Source organism: Chelonoidis abingdonii, chromosome 6 (genome assembly GCF_003597395.2).
Source record: "Chelonoidis abingdonii isolate Lonesome George chromosome 6, CheloAbing_2.0, whole genome shotgun sequence".
Taxonomy (NCBI): domain Eukaryota; kingdom Metazoa; phylum Chordata; order Testudines; family Testudinidae; genus Chelonoidis; species Chelonoidis abingdonii.
In genome coordinates, this window is record NC_133774.1 from 90,923,195 (window position 1) to 90,940,258 (window position 17,064).

At 38.9% G+C, this 17,064-nt stretch overlaps 1 protein-coding gene across 12 annotated transcripts in view; it reads right to left on the reverse strand.

Moving 5' to 3' along the window:
* Nucleotides 1-17,064, reverse strand: part of AOPEP (aminopeptidase O (putative)) — a 346,149-nt gene that overhangs the window by 112,349 nt on the left and 216,736 nt on the right. For all 12 annotated transcript variants that reach the window (XM_075067225.1, XM_075067228.1, XM_075067224.1 and 9 more), the window contains 2 exons: nucleotides 15,491-15,534; nucleotides 3,818-3,878 (listed from right to left, as the gene is read on the reverse strand). In XM_075067225.1, the coding sequence (XP_074923326.1) occupies nucleotides 3,818-3,878; nucleotides 15,491-15,534 (105 nt within the window). The remainder of the gene's footprint in view (nucleotides 1-3,817; nucleotides 3,879-15,490; nucleotides 15,535-17,064) is intronic.

The window sequence follows — 17,064 nt, forward strand, 5'->3', positions numbered from 1 at the left end:
ACTCTGCAGTGATTTCAAAATGCATGGACACGTCTCTGTGTTCCGTTAGGCCAAAAAATAGTTTGAGGTCAGTTATGTAGCAAGTTTGAGCATTAAAGCAACAGCATGTTATTCTTGTGACCAGCATTCACCACAAGATTTGAAATTAATCTAACAGAATCACTATTCATCTTCATGGAGTGAAAAAAAAAAATCTAAAAACCCCATGCCAAATTATGGTGTTGAATAAACTTTGTCTCCTAAGCAGAAGTCCATATTGCCAATGCCTACTCATGTACCTAACCTGCACAAATGGAGAGGATTTCAGTTGTTTGTTGCCTTCCCCATCAAATACTTACAAATATCACATTCAGACAGAAATCTTAGCGATAAGACATGACAAGAAATACCAAGGATTAAGTTACATAGTTCAGTGGAAACACTGACCCTGAAGGAGTTACTTCTTTGCTGAATGCCTGTCTATATACACTGTAAAACTTAGATAAACAAATGATAACTATCTTCCAGAGGTGTAAGAGGATCACTCCTTTCTAATGACATTTGGATTTGGTCAGTTTGTTAGTAATTGACTGTTAGCTATTAATTTATGATTCATCATCTATGCAATCTATCCTAGGAGCCCCTTTGTCATCATTCTCTCTTAGTAATAGGAAACAGGAAATCTATAACGTTTGTAAGTGGGACAACAGCCAGGAACTCTCCTTAGTAATAACCTATCATTCACAGTAAATAAAGGTGTTGCTGTAACATCCTCCAAAAGTTTATAAAACCAATAAAAGACATTTCTTACATTGATTTTTGGAATTTCACGAATTATATTTTTCCTGGATTGTTTAACTGGCTCATGAAGTTTGGCCCTCAGATCTCCAATAACCCTAATCATCCAATTCGCTGTCTACATCAAACTGGACAGTCTAAAAGCCAGCCAGATACAAAACCAGACACTTGCTAAAATAATCTAAAACTTGTAGAAAATAGCAAGAACAGGTAGAAAATAAACAAGAACCTTAACAACCATGAATAAATGAATATCAACTAGTGGAAGAATTTTCTTGACATTACATCTTTGGAAAGCAGTGTGCACATGGTATATTCATTTACAAATTCCACTAGAAGATAGGGCTTAAATGACAGATTATGCATAGAATCCCATATAATTGTGAATGCTACTGAAAAGCATTTTCAGCCAAGAAACAAAAGAAGCAGAGGAAAAAGGAAATAAAGATTTAAAAAGACTAAAACAAACATGGCACAACTCTTAATGAACTCCTCCTAGAGACTACGTCCAGTTGTTCATTCAGAATCAGTGGCCCTACTCTGCCACTCATGCTCATGTGGAGTAGTGAATACTGTAATCAAGTAGAGCAAATGTGGAATCAAGTCCTAAGTAGGAACAGAAAGAGACAAGCTGGGTAACAGGGCAGGGGAACAGGAAGAAGGGTGCTGTCAACTTATGCAATCTAATTTTGGTATTTGCTGTTTTGGACACTGTTTTGTTAGCAACGAGTGAAGCTGAATGCAGGATAAGCTGAACAAGTAGAATTTTATTAGATTCCATGCAGGCCCTGTCTACAAAGCTGTGTTTCTTCTAGCCTAACTCCATTAGTTTCTCACCTCCCCTGCTGTCTTACCCATAACAGTTCCTCCAGGGAACATGGGCCCTCTGGCGCTGGCCCAGGCCTACACTTAAAATTTAGATCAAGCTAACTATGTTGTTCAGGCGTATGTAAACATTCACACCCTCAGCACAACAGTTAAACTGACCCACCCACTGCTTGAGGAGGTGGATTACCTACATTGACAGAAAAGCTCCTTCTGTCACTGTAGGAAGTGTCTACACTACGGCGCTACAGTGGCATAGCTATCGCACTGCAGCTGTGCCACTGTAGTGGTTGTAGTGTAGACATAGCCTCTAGTTCCACTGATCATTATTCAGCCACAGGTCACGTAGTCTTGTGATTACATAAAAATTTCAAATTTCATTTAAGGAACACATATCACCACTTTAATATATCCAGTTCAAGTACTAATGGAAAACGTGTCATGAAAGAGCATATTGGCTACATATTTTGACTGAGAAAGAGATATTAATTCAATGTAACATTGAGGACGATCACTTCATCGTGAAAGAGCAATTTAGAAGTGCACTCATAGTATCTTGCCAATAAATAATGGTATTTTTCCTATACTAAGAAAGAATTCAATTTCAACATGGACAGAAGAAAATGTAGACAAATTGGAGGGCATTCAGAGTAGTGCACAAAGCAAAGGGGTTTAGAGATCATCTTATATATTAGTTGGCTAAACAACAGCTAAGGACAGTTGAAGCTGGGTAAAGATAACTGTTTATATATATTTTTAAAAGCATTCCTTATTTAGGGAGGAATAAGAAGTTCTAAGTAGAGGAATCAGATTACAAAGAAAAAATGTGACAACTATAGGAAAATCTTCATTGACAACAAACTCTATTACAGAGGTCGTCAACCTCTGGTACGCGGCTCACCAGGGTAAGTACCCTGGTGGGCCAGGCCAGTTTGTTTATCTGCCGTGTCGGCAGGTTCAGCCAATCGTGGCTCCCACTGGCCGCGGTTTGCCGCTCCAGGCCAATGGGGGCGGTGGGATGCTGCGGCCAGCACAGACAAGATAAAAACACAAGAAAATATGTTTTAAAGAGCAATCCAGTAGTGTCAGAGGTGGTGGGGGTTTTTGAGTGGACTTATAGGTGCTTTCCAGCTCTAAGAGCTGTTGAGTGCTTCTCATTCCACTACATGTCAGCTTAACTCATTGGCCAAAGTTATGGGTATTAAGTCATTATTAGCCTAGCACAGGATGAAAAGCTGCTACAATCCTATGGTGAGTCACTTCTGAAACTTTAGTACATCCTGAAGGCTGCTGATTCTTGATCTGATAAGTGGCAAATTCAACAACGCACTTGACCTTATTTAACACAGCCATGGTATGTTTCTGGGAAAAAATTATTCAGAAAATGAGTGGGTACTGCAGAAATATGTACATTCATCACATGTACTCTATTATGTTGTTTTGTAGCCAGAAGACAGTCATGCTGTTCTGTGTAATTCTTCCACATCAGAAAGGATAGGCCAGTCATTAAAACACATCCTCAGTTATAAGACTCCTGATTTACACAAGTGCATGTGAGATCAGAAAGCAGTGGTTACAAATTGGAGGATGCAAAGAATTACTTTATTATGGGTGAGACAAGGTCATTGAGGTAATATCTTTTATTGGATCAACTTCTGTAAGTGAGAGCGACAAGCTTTTGGGCTTACACAGAGCTCTTCTTCAGGTTTTATTAAGGGTGTAATACTAATGGAGATTTATTAGTATTCAAGTTTTGCTAGTTATATTTCTCTATAACACAAAATTCATGTAACAGATTGGGAGATCTGTGATCAATACTCAACATTCATGAAATATCAAAGTACAGCAAATTTCATATGTATTGACGTTACTGCTGTCCATGTGGCTGTCACAGTAATTCACAAATTGACATCATTAAACAGTGCTTCTTAAACGTAGTGAACCTCATTACAATACCTTACAGCACACTGTCCAATGATCAGAATATTTAATAATAAAATAAAGTTTCAAAGATTTTCCTTTGGCTGCTTATTTGCAACTGATAAAACTGTAACTGATAAAAAGGTGAGTCCCATTTTATACAGTATAAAGGCATGCAGAGCAGATGTCATCAAAACAGAGATTTATTTTGTGCCATATCTGCGATAATAGAGGCAGAGATTTGAACAAAAAGTCATTGTCTGAAATTTATTGAGAAAAGATACTTTGCATTTACCTTTGGTATTCCAGAAGTGTCAAGCCAGGCCTGGATGATATTTTCAACAGATAGCGCGTACCTTTAAAATAAAATTAAACTTGTTTCATGGAACATACCTACACAAATATGTACATTTTCTAGAGAAAAACATGTTGTGTAAAAACAAAACAAAAGCCGTGTAGACTAAGCAGCAGTTTAATATCCAGTTCTTGTTCTTTTTAATTAATAATATTACCAGAGATGACACTTGTATATTAAGACAGACCTGATTTTATGTTTTTCAAACTAAAATGATTAATTCGGTGATTATGAAAGTTGACAGAAAAAGTACAAGAAGCTAAGCTGCATTTATGAAACACATAAGCATGAGCAGATGCTCTATGGTTCTGTTTGTGTGGCTTTTCTGTTTTTCTTTTCTAAGAAAAAAACAAAAGGGAGCAAAATTAACTGGAGATTGTCAAAAATCAGTATTTTATTGAGGGAGCAACCAGAATGAAAGGAAAAAATGCCAGAGTTAAAACAGACATGAAGCCTGAACTGCCTTAAATTTATGGACTTTAAAATGCACTGCTGGACTTAAATCCTCCTTAAAGTTGGTAAGTATCCAATATATTTGGATGTCAGCTTTTTTCCCTGATAACATTTATGGTAAAATCACAATGCACTCTGAAACCATAACTGCTAAGAAAGGAAACAATCTGTTACAATTGAACTCAGTGGGACTGAGTTACTCATGTACATAAGTGTTTGCATGAGGAGGACCTAAATTTGCATCCTATGTTACATGTACGCTTGCCTGCTTCTCTGGATACTTGTCTATGTATTGCTAGCAGACGTACCCCGGTACCCATACTGAGCGTCCACATATGCTGTGCCAGTCACAGTTGTACACTGTGCACAGGCATATACTCATATCCACACTGCCTATTTTCAATATTTGATGGTAGTGCTACCATTTCAGGGACAATATCCCACAGTCCTTTCTGTCACAGGAGCAGTGGCGGCTCCAGGCATCAGCGCTCCAAGCCTGGGGCGGCAAGCCGCGGGGGGCACCCTGCCGGTCCCTGCAAGGGCAGCAGGCAGGCTGCCTTCGGCAGCTTTCCTGTGGGACATCCGTTGGTCCCGCGGATTCAGCGGCAATTAGGCAGCGGGTACGCCGAAGGCAGTCTGCCTGTTATGCTTGGGGTGGCAAAAAAGCTAGAGCTGCCCCTGCACAGGAGACACTCTGGGAACTGCCTTGCTACATGTAGCTGGTACTGTACACCACCTTCACACATTTGTCAACGGCAGCGTCCGGTCATCTCTCCCTTCTGCCAAACTTCATTGAAGACATGGAGCAAATCCCTGATGGTATGATTCTGCTTCAGCTTGTAGGACAAATATTCATGCAATCCAGGACCAGATATTGGACAGAATGGGCCCAGAAAAATTTGAGATGCCTAAGACAGCTGACCAAAAGGGTAAATAGAAATCCACTGGGGTCCCATGGAACATATGTTGAATGCTGGGATTGCAACAGTATGCGTCTGGGGGAGTGCTGCTTCTATTCCTACAGAACTAGCATGGTGTGGTGGGACCACATAATCTTGGAAACCTGAGATGATGACCATTTGCTACAGAACATCTGAATGAGGAAGTAAACCTTCACAGAATTGTGCGAGCATCTTGCACCAATCCTCCAGCTCGAGACCACTCATTTTCAGAAACCCATACCAGTGCAAAAGTGGGTGGCTATTGCCCTTTGGAAGCTGGCAACACCTGGCAACCTGGTTGTCAGCTGCAAACCAATTCTTGCATGGGAAGTCAACTGTTGGGGTGATGGTTGTACAGGTTTGACATACTTTCAATACTGTGATCTACCCACAGGTAGTTGCCATAACCAAAGTCTCTGAAATTATAGTGGGATCTCAGAGGATGGGATTTCCGAACTGTGTCGGGACCATCAATGAAACACACATCCCAATACTTCGTTCACCAAAAGGGACCAGTGAATATGTGACCCACAAAGGTTAGTATGTACTCCTTTTTCAAGGCTTAGTAGACCACAGGGATAGATTAATGAAACCAACACTGAACACACAGAAAAAGTTCATGTCATCAGGATACTAAGGAGGTCAGGATTGTACTACAGTGGAGAAGAAGGGGCTTTATTCCCCAGAAGAGATGTGGTTACATACAGTTTTGCATACCTGCCACTAACGTGGCTCATGAAGCCATATCCTGACATCACTGTCCCAAGAAAAAGTGAATTCAACTACAGATGAATAGCTGCAGAATGAGAGTGGAGTGCACTTTTGTACATTTTCAGGCTAAATACAAGGTCAACAGATAGTGTAGGATAAGTAGTTAGCAAATATTCACTTTGAATGGTCCCTTAGAATATGTCCTAACTACTTACACTATCTGTTGACCTTTTATTTAGTTGTGACACTCCTGAATGCCTTTGCTAAACTTGAGGAAGAGCTCTATGTATCTCGAATGCTTTCTCAGACCAACAGAAGTTGGTCCAATAAAATATATCACTTCACCCACCTTGTCTAAGGCTGTGTCTACCCTGTATTTTTGTCAGTCAAACTTTTGTTGTTCAGTGGTGTGAAAAAAACTACACAAACGAACTACAGAAGTTTTACCGATCAAACCCACTGGTGTGAACAGCGCTTTGTCTACTTGAGGAATAAAGTACTGTTCACTGTGACTAAAGGTGGCAGATTCTGCCCCAAAGGGGAAGTCAATGGACTACTCATATATGTAACCATTCAACAATATGAATAAGAGGTTCACAAGTTGATCCTGACAAACATCCTCAACATCACACAGGACGTCTATGGCAGAGCCAAGAATTGAATCCAGATCTCCTAATGCCTTACCCTTAAGATAGTCCTTCCTCAGATTTTTCACTTTGTGTCTTTCACTAGCTAGGGCATTCCCAAATACCTGGGATATCACAGCATGCTAATCATCTGTAGAAATGAATGGGAAGGAAGGAACTAGGGGAAAAGGGAGTAAGGAGGATGGAATTAAAAAAGTAGAGATGTATTTCTGTTTCATGCCATGCTATCTGAAAGCTTGTCTGCAATGCTCTAGTTATTTGCACAGAATGGTGAACAGGGATGAAGCCTTTTGTGGTGGGAGTCCAGGTCCATCCACTCCCGAGAAAATGTTTTGATAATACATGCTACTGAGAGGAATCTCGTACATTCCACAGGCAAAAAAACCTTTTCTTCAAAAGTTCAGGGATAAATTCATCCCAAGGCAGAATGGTTTAGCAGTATTAAGGAGAGGGATGAACTCAGGCACAGGCCAAGAAATCCCTCCAAATCAATAGGAGGATTGCTTACCTGTACTAAAATTTTCTTTTAATTTATAAGACAACAGACTATGATATAAACAGATTTTTTTTCTCAGATCATGTTGTTCAAATAGTCGCAGCAGTCAAACAGAAGCATTTCCACTTAGCCGGGATCCTGAACTTTCAGGAAATTACAATTCGGCATGTCTGATCATTATGGAAATTGATTTTTTTTTTTTTTTACGCTGAACATAGGCATTGCATTTGTACAAGGTAGCATTCTACATTTAGGTTAATTATTTAAAACCAGATTTGACCAGCTTTTAAAGGTTCCTGGCTATTTGTTCACATCTTTTGGGTTTAGAGCATTTAATTGTTAGGTCCCTTAGGCCTGGTCTACACTGAGGGGGGAGGGGAGAGCAAGGAAACGATCTAAGTTACACAACTTCAGCTATGTGAATAACATAGTTGAAGTTGACATACTTAGACCTACTCACTGTGGTATCTTCACTGCAGTGAGTCGACTGCTGCTGCTCCCCCGTCGACTCTGCCGGCGCCTCTCGTGGCGGTGGAGTACAGGAGTTGATGGGAGAGCGCTCGGGGATCGATTTATCGCCTCTAGATTAGATGCGATAAATTGACCTCCGCTGGATCGATCACTGCCCGCCAATCCGGCGAGTAGTGTAGACATACCCTTAGACTCAGCATGCCCTTTCTGTCTGTCACTGATGCTAATGTGATTCCAGCATTCAGATCTCACCTTCAACTCCTGTGGTTTGGATAATCCACAATAATCAGAGCTATTGTTTGCAATTATGTACACCCACATGATGCTATATTGTTGCATTATGTAGAAATTTAGGATGCAATATAGTACAAAGGGTTATATTATGAAAAATTAAATAATAAATACTATTCTGAGACAGAGAAATTCAAAACATTGAAGTAAGTGGGAAGAAATTCAGTTTATTAAAGAAATTACACTGTATAAAAGTATTAACTTGAATTTCAGGCTGGTAAATTGGGAAGGTTGAAGGTTCCCTATTATGTTATTTCTAATTTTACATATTGATTTGATTTCATTTCATGCCCAACATTTGCCTTTTTTCTTTTTTCTAAAAAGATGAGCCAAGTACAGTTGTGATCAGAAAAGTGTCTGTAAAATTGGTATCTTCTAACTCAACAGATTTGCCTTACATATATATATTATGGGTCAAATCTATTGCCTTTTTTCTTTTTCTTTTTTTTTTCTTTTTTCTCAGTCTTGTTAACACTGCAGAAATAACACAGCATTCAAAGAAATTGAGCTGGATACTGTTATGTCTCATGCATCATCATCAGAATTACTTACAACATTCCAACTGCAGAATCTTTATTACTGCTGTTGCAAAAGTCAGAAAGAGCACAAATTGACTTTTAGATTCTAAACTGAGTTTGTAAATCTAGCAGCTAGCGGAAAAAAACCTCTCACTTGTAATAGAGTAAATTTGATCTGGTTTTCATTAACAGACAATAAACACAGAACCTCATGATGACAATTTTACAGCAGCTTTTAGAAAACAGCCATACTATAAGGGTAAGATTTTTCTAGTAAAAATCAATGCAAAATAATGACATTTCATTTGCAGCAGCTTTACAATGCCTAAGTCTTAGTTTAGCTTTCTCTGAGTTCAGAGTCAGCAGTGGGACATTTCAAAACACTGTCTTTGAAAGGAGTTTATGACACTATTCAGCCACCATACTAATCTAGGAAAAATATGAAGCTAAGAAGTTGCTCAGATTGTATTGAAACTCTAATGCTGCCTATTTTTAAAGGTTACTGCAATAGCTGATCCTTTTGATTTGGGCTTCACCCACATTTCAACTAATCCAGCTAGCACATGTTAAAGTAGAACATGCCTTGTCTCCACTAGTTTTAGAACATATTAGCTGGGACATTCCAGCTAACGTTCTTAAAAAACAACATATTTTATCCTAGACTAGACATAACCAAGTTCTCTTCAAGTGTTACCCCCTGTCCAGAGCATGTGGCAAAGATCCATTCTGCGGCTGACAAAGAGTCTAACCAAAAAGGCCTGTGAATGGAATGGAAAGACTCCTACTGACTTCATGGGCTTTGAATCAAGCCAGAAAAACAGATTACACATAGATTACTGCAGCAAGATCCATGTCTTAGAGGAAGCTAGGGTGACCAGACGTCCTGATAAAATTGGGACCATCCCGATCTTTGGTCGGGATGCAATTTGTCCCGATATTTCACACTCGGCCAGCAGCACTCAGCTTTTTTTTTTTTGGCTCTGCCGGCAGACACCTCCCACCCCCCACGTGTCCTGATATTTTCTTCATCTCATCTGGTCACCCTACAGGAAGCACATACATCATGATATTTAAAGAACCCTCAATTCAGAAAAGCATCTCTATTCAGAGAGGGCACATACCACTGTTTAAAGCCCACTGATACCAAGACATTTAAGTTTCATGCTTAAGTGATTTGCTGAGCTGGGACAAAAGAAAAGATGATGGGTGGTCTTGTGGTTAAGGTAATAGACTGGGACTTGGGTTCACTTCTCAGGTCTGCCACAGAATTCCTGTGTGACCTTGGAAAAGTCACTATCTCCATATGCTAGATTCCCCTTCTGTAAAATGGGGGTAATACTTCCTTTTAACTACCCTTTGTCTATCAATTTAGACTGTAAGAGCCTCAAACTAGGGATGATCTATTAATGTATACTTGCCCCAACACAATGAGGCCCTGATCTCGGATGAGGCCCCTAGATGCTATTGTAATACAATTATTAATCAGAATTAGTATGATCATATAAAGGCTTTAAGTAGCGGACTTTCATCTCAAAGCACTTTACAAACTTTACATATAGGAATCACTTCATTAACAAGGAAATGCAGCCACCTCTGTGGTGGAACATTGCAGCTGTTAAAAGTGCACATTAAAAATACATAACAGTTTAGTAAAGGAGGGTAAGAAGACTGCCATATCCAACTGAAAATACTTTTACAAGTATGTCTTTTTATTTCTTCATCTGGATGTACAAATTCTTTGACATGACCATTTTCAAGATAAATTATTCTGGTAACATGACTAGGCATATATCCAAAAAGGAGTAAATCCAAGATCCAAGTAGTGATTTTTACTACCACCTGTTATGTTGTCACAATGGATTATTTTTTGCAACTAGCATACATACAGTAATTTACAGAAAAATTGGAAGAAATAAGACATTTTGAGGGAGATTTTGAAATATTTTCATTGGCAGTTAGATGCCTATTAGCCAGTTGTGCCTTTAAAAACTCTCCCCCATCATGACTAGCAGTTTTCTAATCCAAGAAAGTAAGTTAATAAAAATATAGGAGACAGGATCCACTTGTGTAGCCAAGTATGTTGAAAAATTGGAAATTTATGAAGACATGGAAGGTGGTTACTAGGTCATAGTTATTAAAGTTACAAATAAAGTTACAAGCTATACTTCATTTGTAGTATATTATGGAAAATGTAGCTTTACTTTTTATCTTATATTTGTTTTGCAGAAGCAAATGAAATAACAAAAATCAAAAAAAGCCAAAACAAATACCCAAAAGTAACAGAAGTTAATTACTCAAGAAGACTAGCCACACAGAGCTCAAGCAGCTGTGATTCGGATTTATCTGGAGCTGATGAAACATACCCACTGTAACAGGGGTTTAAAAACACTGAGAGTTTGCATGGCTCACATGTTGCACAGATATGAATAGGATCAATTTACATTAGGGCTAAAGATCATGGGTCCTGGGGGCAGTAACGCTACTGGGAGTTATGATCAAATCTAATGCAGTATAATGCACAGGTACAAGAGAAATCAGTTTTTTCTTTGCTTGTTTGTTTTTATGATAGCAGTGGATTTTGAAGCTAAACAGAAGAAAATAAGATGCTTCAATCATGTGTGAGAAGCATTTCAGGTTTGCTGGAGGAAGGCCAAGACAACCTGAGCCTCCGGAACAGAGCAGTCCACACTAAACAGGAAAGCTCAGGAGGGCAGACTTGGCAGACTGAGGCAAGCACTGATATTAAGGCCTGGTCTTATCTAAAACTTAGATCAACCTAGTTACATCACTGAGGGCTGTGAAAAATTCTGTGCCCTAAGCACACTACATAGGTCAACTTACCCATAGTGTAGATATGGCTAGGTCAACAGAAAGACTCTTCCATTGACCTAGCTACCTCCTCTTGGAGAGGTGGATTACCTATATCAACAGAAAAACCTCTTCCACTGATGTAGTCATACCCTTAGACATCTGTTAGTTGCTCTGGCCCTTAGTCCTTCATACAAAAAGTTCCTTAGCAGAGAAGAGGCAGACCAAGGAGCCTGCAAATATATAATGTCCTCTACCCTATCTGGTCCTGGCCCCCTGTCAGAGGCTATTGCCCTGGAGGAGAGTTTTCAATAGCCAAGCTCCCTTCCAAACTGAGCCAAGGCAGAATGTGAAGCAGTCCTCTAAACCAGGCACTTAGGCTATGTCCACACTTACCGCAGTGTATAGACTACAGGCACTACATGTGTAGCTACACACTGCAGTGAAAGGCAGGCTGTGTCCACAGTTGTCCTGTGGCAGTGAAAGGCTCTGGAAGGGGCAGGCAGTGGGGAAAGGCTCTAGCACTGGGGAGTTGTCAGAGCATTTTTTCACTGCTGGAGCCTTTCATTGCAGCAGGGAAAGGCTTTGGCAGTGAGGAGGCAGCAGGACACTACACTGCTAAATAGCAGTGTAGATGTGCTTGGGTGTGTAGAAAGCCATGTAGGGCACATACCCTGGGGTTCAGATGTGTAGGGCACTCTACTCACATTAGCCATGCATCACCACTTACACTATTTATACTCATGCTAGCTGGGTGTGCAGAGTCTGTACTCTGCATGCATAAGTATAGACCCTTGTAGGTCTGAAAGGAAGACAAAATCAATGGGGATGTCACTTGGGAGGTTGCACCTGAATGGAGAAGAGTCTCTTCCATGCAGTTGCCAATCAACAGGTATCAACTGAAAAATCATCTGTGACTAAAAATTAAAGCCCTCCTATACTGGAGGGAAACTCAAACTTTGGTGCAAGAGTCGTTTAGACCTCATCCGATGTACCCAATAACATAAAAATAATTAGCATTATTCCAACATATAAACTACATAAAATTGCCATGTTGTCATATGACTGGTTTCAGTCAATGATAATCTAGGAATTCTCATTGCCAAAATCTACATCAGATCAAATTCTGTTCTCAGTTACACAAGTATAACACTATTGTCGACAGTACGGGAAGAAGTGAGGGCAACAAGTTGGCCTAAATTTATACTATTAAGCCTTTTTATAAGGGCCACTACTTCATCACAAACATTAGGAGCTGTGGGTGTTCAATACCATCCAACTAATGGGCTTTTCTTAGTATTAAAATGATATTTGATTGGGTTGGGTAGATCTGCCATTTTTGTGTAAAGAGGCTTTTTAGATTTAGCTCTGATGTTTAAATGTATTTCATTCCAATCCTGGAAATCATGTGTGACGGAAGATGTTTAGACAAATTTAATTTTGGAAGAACAATGAATTTGCTTCTGCTCTTTTTTACCCTAGTTATTAAGGCCTATACAAATCATAACAGAGAATGTCCAGTAATAGAAAAGCATCATTACAACACACAAGGAATAAAAGCTCTGTGTACAGATGACCTTTTGTTATTCTTGGTGTTACCATTGATCTCTACTGCCAAAATCACACTGGCTGCAGACAAATTCAGGTATATCATATGTTTGGTTACAAAATAGATTACCATGAATCTGAAATTCTGGCTTTACATTCCACAGGGGTATGCAAGAACTACTGGAGCCACACTTCATTTGCAGTGATCTTATTAAAAGTGAAAATATCTTGGCACATATCTAGATCAAAAATTGGTTTCCTTGTTCAAATAACACTTTGCACCACATCAAAGCATAGGAAAAGTGAGAAATGGAAAAAAAAGAGGGTTTAACAAGAAATCTGGACATATCGTCATTAAAATGAAATAACTTCCCTAACTAGACTTATTTTTTCTGACAATTTTTGAGCTAGAAAACCACTTATTATTTAAACAAGTATTATTCCTGAGGTATTTTTGGAAAGATTAAAAAAAAAGAGAGAGTCTGGGCTAGACTCATAAATTCCAAAGCCAGACCACTGTGATCATCTAGTCTGACCTCCTGTATGGCAGAGGCCATAGAATTTCCTCAAAATAATTCCTAGAGCAGATCTTTTAGAAAAACATCCAATCTTATTTTTAAAATTGTCAGAGATGGAGACTTCCCCGTGACCTTTGGTAAGATCTTCAATGGTTAATTATTCTCATTGTTTAAAATGTATGTCTGATTTTCAGTCTAAATTTGTCAAGCTTCGACATCCCACAATTGAATCATGTCATACCTTTTTTCGCTAGATACTAAACTCATGATGCCACACGATAAATAATCTGGTTCTTTCCAATATTAGAGACAATTTTTAAACAGCTGATATTTAACCCCTGGGTTACAGAAAAGTAGCACATTCACAATGCTTTTGAGGAACCCACCTTATAAGGTACTGAAAACATCCTGACTTACATGGGAAATGAGGATGCTCAGTAGCTCACAAGTCCTGGGACATGAAAGAATAGCAGAAATTGAAAGTTTCATTTCCACCATCTTTTCTTGGACTCTCCAAGGTGTGAAGCAATTACATAACCTTTGAAAAATCAGTATCTACAAAATGTCCCCATTTCAGAATACGTATCCCCCTACACTACATTTACCACACATACCTCTTTAGCAGTCGACTTGCATTCAACTGAAAATATGATAATTGTCAAGATGCTAATGCAAATGTTTGTTGGTGGTCAACAGGAGACATCCTCTTTATCTCCCTCACTCTATTATCTCCAATGATCCTAGGCCATGAAAATACGGTAGGGGTGGAACAGACTGAAGAAAGTCATATGTCTCATCCAGTGTGCAAAGTGTACTGGCCCTTTATTTCCAATACACAGCAGAACTGTGATCAGTAAAATGATTCAAACACACTTTATTTTGACCATTTTGCAAAAAACAAAGCAGTTTATTGTCAAACCAGCTCCCAAATATTTTACAGGACCATATGTAATAATTAACCCTTTTACAAAAATACATCTTTCTCTCTCCTCCATATTTATGATTGTGGAAAATAAAATTCAATGACACCAAAAAGGAAAAAAAGGGTGCTTGGTAATATCATTTTTCTTGGTTGAAATGTCAACTTTTTTTTAGAAAACACTTCAAACTTGATAAAACTTGGCAATATTTCTAATTTGTGTTCTCAGCAATGGTCGAGAGTTGGCAGTTGGAAAAGAGGCATTAGTTATTAAATTATTACTCCTCCTATCATGAGGTATAAAAGCTATAAAAGTCCTGTGAGACTTTGTAATTTTGATACTGGATTTAGCATACTGCTCATCATGAAGCAGGATTAATCTGAAGTTTCTCAGATGCTTTCAGCAGCTGAATATACAAGAACAAGAGTGCAAGAAATTAGAATGAAGTCTTCTAAACCTTCTGATTAAACAGTGAACCAAGCAGTTATGACTGTTTATAAATGGAAAAATTAATTGACCATATGAAGGGACTCTGATGTTCATAAACAAGTATGCAACTTTCACTGAGAACAGTGGGATTTCTGCAAATAACTCAGAGAGCTACCTTGGCCAACAGGCTTTATCAGCTATAGGCAACAATATTTCTTCCATTTCTGTTTTTCCTTTTGCTGTCTAAAATACCCATCTTCTGTTTATTTTTCACAAGATCCATTTTTTGTTTCTTGTAGGCTGAACTGCTGTTATCCATTATATAACAATGAGCCAGATTTTGATCCCCTAACACACTTTGAACTGCACCTTATTCCTCAAGACGTCCCACTGGAGACAATGGGATTATTCGTGGAGGAGACAATGGGGATTACTTGTGGAATAAACTATACTTTTACTTAAATAAGGATAGAAAAATTTGACCCAGTATTTGGACACTGGCAGTTGCATGGTTTTAGGGATGGATGATTTTGTAGCTAAAGTATAGAACAGGGGTTATTCAAAGCTCTACTACAGACTTCCTTGTGTAACCTGGGCGAGTCACTTGGGGAAAAATGTTCAAGGGTGCATAAGACAGTCAGGCACCTAATTATTTAAAGTTTAGGTGCTACATAAGTATGATGTATCCTCACTATTAACAGTACTATTAAAATATCTTTATGCTTACCTTTCCTGTCAGAGGTAGGGGTGTGCGTGTGTGTAATATTAAAAACTCCCTACGGACATCTCTCGTTGGCATAACTCATACTTAGAGCTGATTTCTACTCCCTTCTTTATCTTTTCTAGCCTGATTCTCACATACCCTTTTTGTTCTGGGATGTTCTCCAGCAGCATGTAAAGAAAATCCTGGAAAAGGAACAAAAGCACCACAATTAATATCTCTATCAAAATATTCACTGTGTCTGTGTCACTAGCAAAAGAATTTAAACAGCTGCAGATAGGAGACTAATAAGAAAGAAATTTATGTCTCATCTATATTATTACTTTGTTTGATTGTATAGATAACATACATTTTGTCTGTCAGTTTTCCAACCCAGTCAAGCTGAAAGGTGTTACAAGTTAAAAGAAAAAGAACCTGAAAACACTGCTCACTGTTTTAACACAATTCTACATTCTGTCTTTATTGAATCTATTACACACAATAACAAAATTACATTAAAAAAACTTTAATTAAAGTTGCAAATTCTAGCACCCAAAACTTAGGAAAAGTTAAGAAATGCTGAAATTAAGGCTGTCTGTGCAACCTTACTTTGGCCTCCTGATGTGTCTGCATAATGATACAGTCTTTAATTACACAATCACATACTTCCCCCCCCAAAAGGCACATCCTCAAAGTGTCAGACAACCTTAATAATAGGTGGTGCAACCAGCCCAGTCTAGAATAATACAGTTCATTCTCTTTATAAAGTTACCCCTGACATACCAGAAGTCTTCTGGCACTCATCACTTTAAATATAATCTCATTCTTTGTAACAATCACTTTGATACAACACACTAACTACTCGGGCTCCCACAAGCAGTTTTCAGGAGAGAAGCATTATTAAAAATAACTCTCCATTTTTACCATCTGTTTTTAACTAGCAGTAAATCAAGTTTGTTAATATTAAAAGTATCTTACTGGGGACAGGTCTTTTAGCCTAGCAATGCTGTGCATTGCAGCACAGATTGCTTAGTATGATTCCTGAAAGTGAGCTCTTGCTACCTTGGCAAAGAGTGTTGTATTGAAGGCAGCAAGTTTGATTCCTAGGGAATGGGTGTACCCTGTTTTGCTGAATACGTGGTTTGAGCACTGTCCTGCTAAACCCAGGATTCTGAGTTCAGTCCCTGAGGGGGCCACTCAGACATCTGGGGCAAAATCAGTAATTGGTCCTGCTAGTGAAGGCAGGGGGCTGAACTCAATGACCTTTCAGGGTCCCTTCCAGTTCTATGAGATAGGTATATCTCCATATATTACTTGGGGTGGGGGTGATAGCTCAGTGGTTTGAGCATTGGCCTACTAAACCCAGGGGTGTGAGCTCAATCCTTGAGGGGGCCATTTAGGGAACTGGGGTAAAAACCTGTCTGGGGATTGGTCTTGCTTTGAGCAGGGGGGGTTGGACTAGATGACCTCCTGATATTCTATAATACGTTGTTAAAGGAGAGGGAGTACCTAGTTCAAAGTGTCAATAATGGAATAAACCTTTCCACTTTAAATCAGGTCAAATTCAGGCCAGGTCAGTACTGTTGTCCAAAAGATTTTACCATTTGTTGGCATCATTACAGCTGTGACAGGGATGATACAAATCTGACTGAAAGTATTCATACTCAAGGCCATTTATACAGAAACTTCAAATGTTAATCTAGCCAGATCCCTTGATCTGCTATCTCATCAGTGTT